The sequence below is a fragment of the Erythranthe guttata genome, chromosome 9, assembly GCF_056151865.1.
Source record: "Erythranthe guttata isolate IM_541 chromosome 9, IM_541, whole genome shotgun sequence".
In the NCBI taxonomy this organism is placed as follows: Eukaryota; Viridiplantae; Streptophyta; class Magnoliopsida; order Lamiales; family Phrymaceae; genus Erythranthe; species Erythranthe guttata.
Window position 1 is genome coordinate 11,574,103 of NC_142541.1, and position 3,625 is coordinate 11,577,727.

At 33.7% G+C, this 3,625-nt stretch overlaps 1 protein-coding gene across 1 annotated transcript; it reads right to left on the reverse strand.

Annotated features, from left to right (window-relative positions):
- Positions 1–2,849: 2,849 nt before the first annotated feature.
- LOC105977543 (NAC domain-containing protein 83) lies at positions 2,850–3,362 on the reverse strand. The gene has a single exon (XM_013002861.2). It carries the CDS (start codon positions 3,360–3,362, stop codon positions 2,850–2,852), a length of 513 nt encoding a protein of 170 aa, XP_012858315.2.
- Between the last annotated feature and the right edge of the window lie 263 nt (positions 3,363–3,625).

Genomic DNA, 3,625 nt, shown 5'->3' on the forward strand with positions numbered 1-3,625 from the left:
TGAGATACTTATTAGTAAAATACAATATATAGTATATATGATCATTCTATATTTTAAACAAAATAATTGATATTCTTAATCATTAGTATTAAATAAGGTGAATAAATGAATTTAGTACCAAATATTTAGAACAACATTTTTATATTTTGAAATATATAAAATCAATTCGTTTATTTTTTATTAGTTGATTAAATTAAACTTATGTTATTAATTTTATTAGTATAATCATGAGAAAGTTTTTATTTTAATTAGTATCTAATTTAAAACGTTAAATCAATCATAAATTTTATTGTCAATGTATTCAGTAAAGAAAAAATAAAAGTTAAAACAATAACATGAAATTCATGTAGTATAATTTTCAATATTGTAAATAATTGGGAGTATATTACTATGCATATGGCAGAAAATAAACCAGTGTCAATTTTCGCAATATTGTAAATTCGAACATGTATCTTTCTTTTAGACATAAAATATTAATATATAATATTAAATTAGTAAAAAAGAAAAAAAAAGTAACAAAACATGTGTAACATTGAACCTAAATTTACAACTATGTAAGTTTAATAGTTAAATAGATTTAAGAATTAATTAAATAGTCCAGTTGTCGTGAGATGAATGGAATCCTATTATTCCTAAAAAAACGGATAATCCGTTCTGAATTTAAACTCATTAAAAATATCAAAAAATAAAGTAAAGATTTTGTTGATGCACCACCATCTTTCTCATTCCACTTGGCGCGCAAAAGCTAGGTTCTTTTCACAGTATCCACGTTTCCTCTGCATTCCTCCAAAACTCAGTCACTCAGTCGATTCAACTTGGCTGCCGGCGAACGATCTCTCCCGCCTCTTACAGGGCCGCATCCCACGCGCTCACCTCCTCCAACTCCACGCTAGCATTTTCCGCCTCAATGCGCACCAGAGTAATCTGATTGCCACTCGTCTCATCGGCCACTACCATTCGAATTTCGCCGTCAGGGTCTTCCGTTTACTGAAATCGGCTTTCGTGTCTGATTCTTTCGTTTGCAATGGCTTGCTTATGGTTTATGCCAAGGTGGTTAGGGATTTGAGGTCAGCACGCCAGGTGTTTGATGATATGCCTGACAGAAATTTGGTTTTTTGCTGGACTTGTTTGATTTCTGGATATGCTAAACTCGGATCATCCGAAGACGCCCTCAATTTATTTACGACGATGCTCGACAAAAATCTGCTGCCTGAAAGTGATACCATGGGTAGTGTTTTATCTGCGTGTTTTGTGATCTTTTGCTAATGAATGAAGGTAATGATATGTAGAGATTTTCGGACACGAGAAGTGGGAAAAAACATGTACTATCATCATCCAACGTAAATCTCGCATATGCGTTGATAGATATGTACTCGAAATGCGGGAATTTGGATGCTGCGAGAGAAGTTTTCGCCGAGAACTTTCCTCGGTGCCTTATCTGCGTGTAGTCACTCGGGGCTATTAGATAAAGGGTGTGAAATTTTCGACGAAATGACTCGAAAAGATTCTCTAATTTCGCCCAAGTTGGAGCATTATTCGTGCTATATCGATCTTTTAGCTCGGTCGGGTTATATATGCAGCGAATTAATATTCTACTTAACAAAATTAGGACATCCACCACAATATAAAGCCAGAACAAGTTCAGCTTGTTCGCCGCGATTACACTGCAAATGAGGGCTGGGAAACGTTTCTTTCGTATGAAGACACACACCAGGTGTGTTTTTTTAAATATTTATTTCTTCCTCCACTTATTACCTCTGCCTTTTGCACTGATGTAGTAAAAGAGAATCGCAAATTACACTCATGGAGATAAATACATAATTATTCTGTGCAACTCCATTTCATTTACAGGACATACTTGTTGGATTACTGCGTTTGCCCAGAGCTCATTGGTTTTGATAATGTCGAGTTTTGAGGTTTTCTATTCGTGCATCTATCTGTAAGCTATCTATCTATATATCTATCGATGCACTACTTTGGTTTTGTTTAGCGCTCTAATTGAATTGTTGGATGAATATATTTAGATTTATATATGAAATGAACATATAATTATTTCATGATTTTTGCTTGGGCTAAATTTTATTTTTCATCATTGTGCTATGGGGCGGGATCACATTACCATGTTCTACTCGATCATATCGATTTACCCTTGAATTTGTAAAATTGTTCGAATGTGGACCCGACTTTAGTTTACGGCTTTCAAAAACACTCATCAATTCGATTTTTGTTACTGCGTAATTTAGAGTTGCAATGCTGGTGCTCAACGTGGCTATTTTCCTGTCGATTTTGCAATGCTGGATGGAAACACACACACACACACACACACACACACACACACACACACACACACGCACGTACATGGCACATGATAGTGATTTCACCCCTTCTGAGTTAAAATAATATGTTTGCCCTAATTACACATTCATTCATTCCCTTATTTTTCAGAAATTATTGGAAGTTTCAAGTTATCTTGTATATATATATATATATATATATATATATATATATATATATATATATATATATATATATATATATATATATCAACTAGAAATTAAACAATAAATCAACTATATATATATATATATATATATATATATATATATATATATATATATATATATATATATATATATATCAACTAGAAATTAAACAATAAATCAGATGCAATCAAGGAAAAAACAAATTCTTGATTAATTTCAAACATAATTGCTTACAGTAGAGACCGGAAATAATGGTCGAAAGAAAAATATCAAGCTGCATTGAATAATTGATACAAATCGAAAATTAAGAACTAGAACTAATTTCTCCTAACTCCATCCGATATCAAGCTTCTTTGTCTTTTCCTTTTAGTTTTCCTTTGGAAACATCCTAGTGATTCTACAAATTGCGTAATCTTTAAACTTCAACTCAAAATTCAAACAAACCCCGGCCAATGAAAACTCTTGCATAATCCAGTGACCGTGTTCTTCTTCTTCTTCGCCTCTCCGGCCTTTAGGTTTATTCTTGTAAAAAGTGAACATCTTGGACAAGCCGATTAAATTTCCCGATGACTCATCGTAAATTTCTTTGCCACTCGTTTGTCCCTTCCAAGTACCCGATTTTGTTCTTCTGGCGATACGAGTCTTACCATTAACTCGTAATAACTTGGTAAGAACGTACGTGACGTGCTTGAATTTCGTTTCGGAATGAAAATCTTCCCAATGAACGTCTTGAAGAACTTCCCATGGATCTGCTGTTTCGCCGTAAATCTCTTTTTCCGACATCCAATTCCATGGCAGTGGAATCCCCATTGATACTTTCAACAGGTAGCAATTAATCAGCTCTTCGTCCGACGGTACAACACCTGGAGCAATCCTCATTCTTCTCTCTCGTTCTTAATTCTCTCTCTTTCTCTCTCTCGTTGTTCTTCTCTCTCTTTCTGTCTCCTTTTTATCTTTCTCTCTCTCGTATTTTGTTTATTTATACAGGAACGGAATATGTATACATATAATATCTAGGGCAAATGGCAAAAAGGCCCATCACATGGGACTTAAATACATTTTGGTCCACAAAAAAAACAATCTCTCAATTAAGCTCATCTCTTTAGTCTAAAATACCCTCAATAATATAATTCTTATCAATT

Bases quoted from the DNA above. Each gene is read 5' to 3' on its own strand.
- LOC105977543 (XM_013002861.2), bottom strand. From the start codon at position 3,362: ATGAGGATTGCTCCAGGTGTTGTACCGTCGGACGAAGAGCTGATTAAT.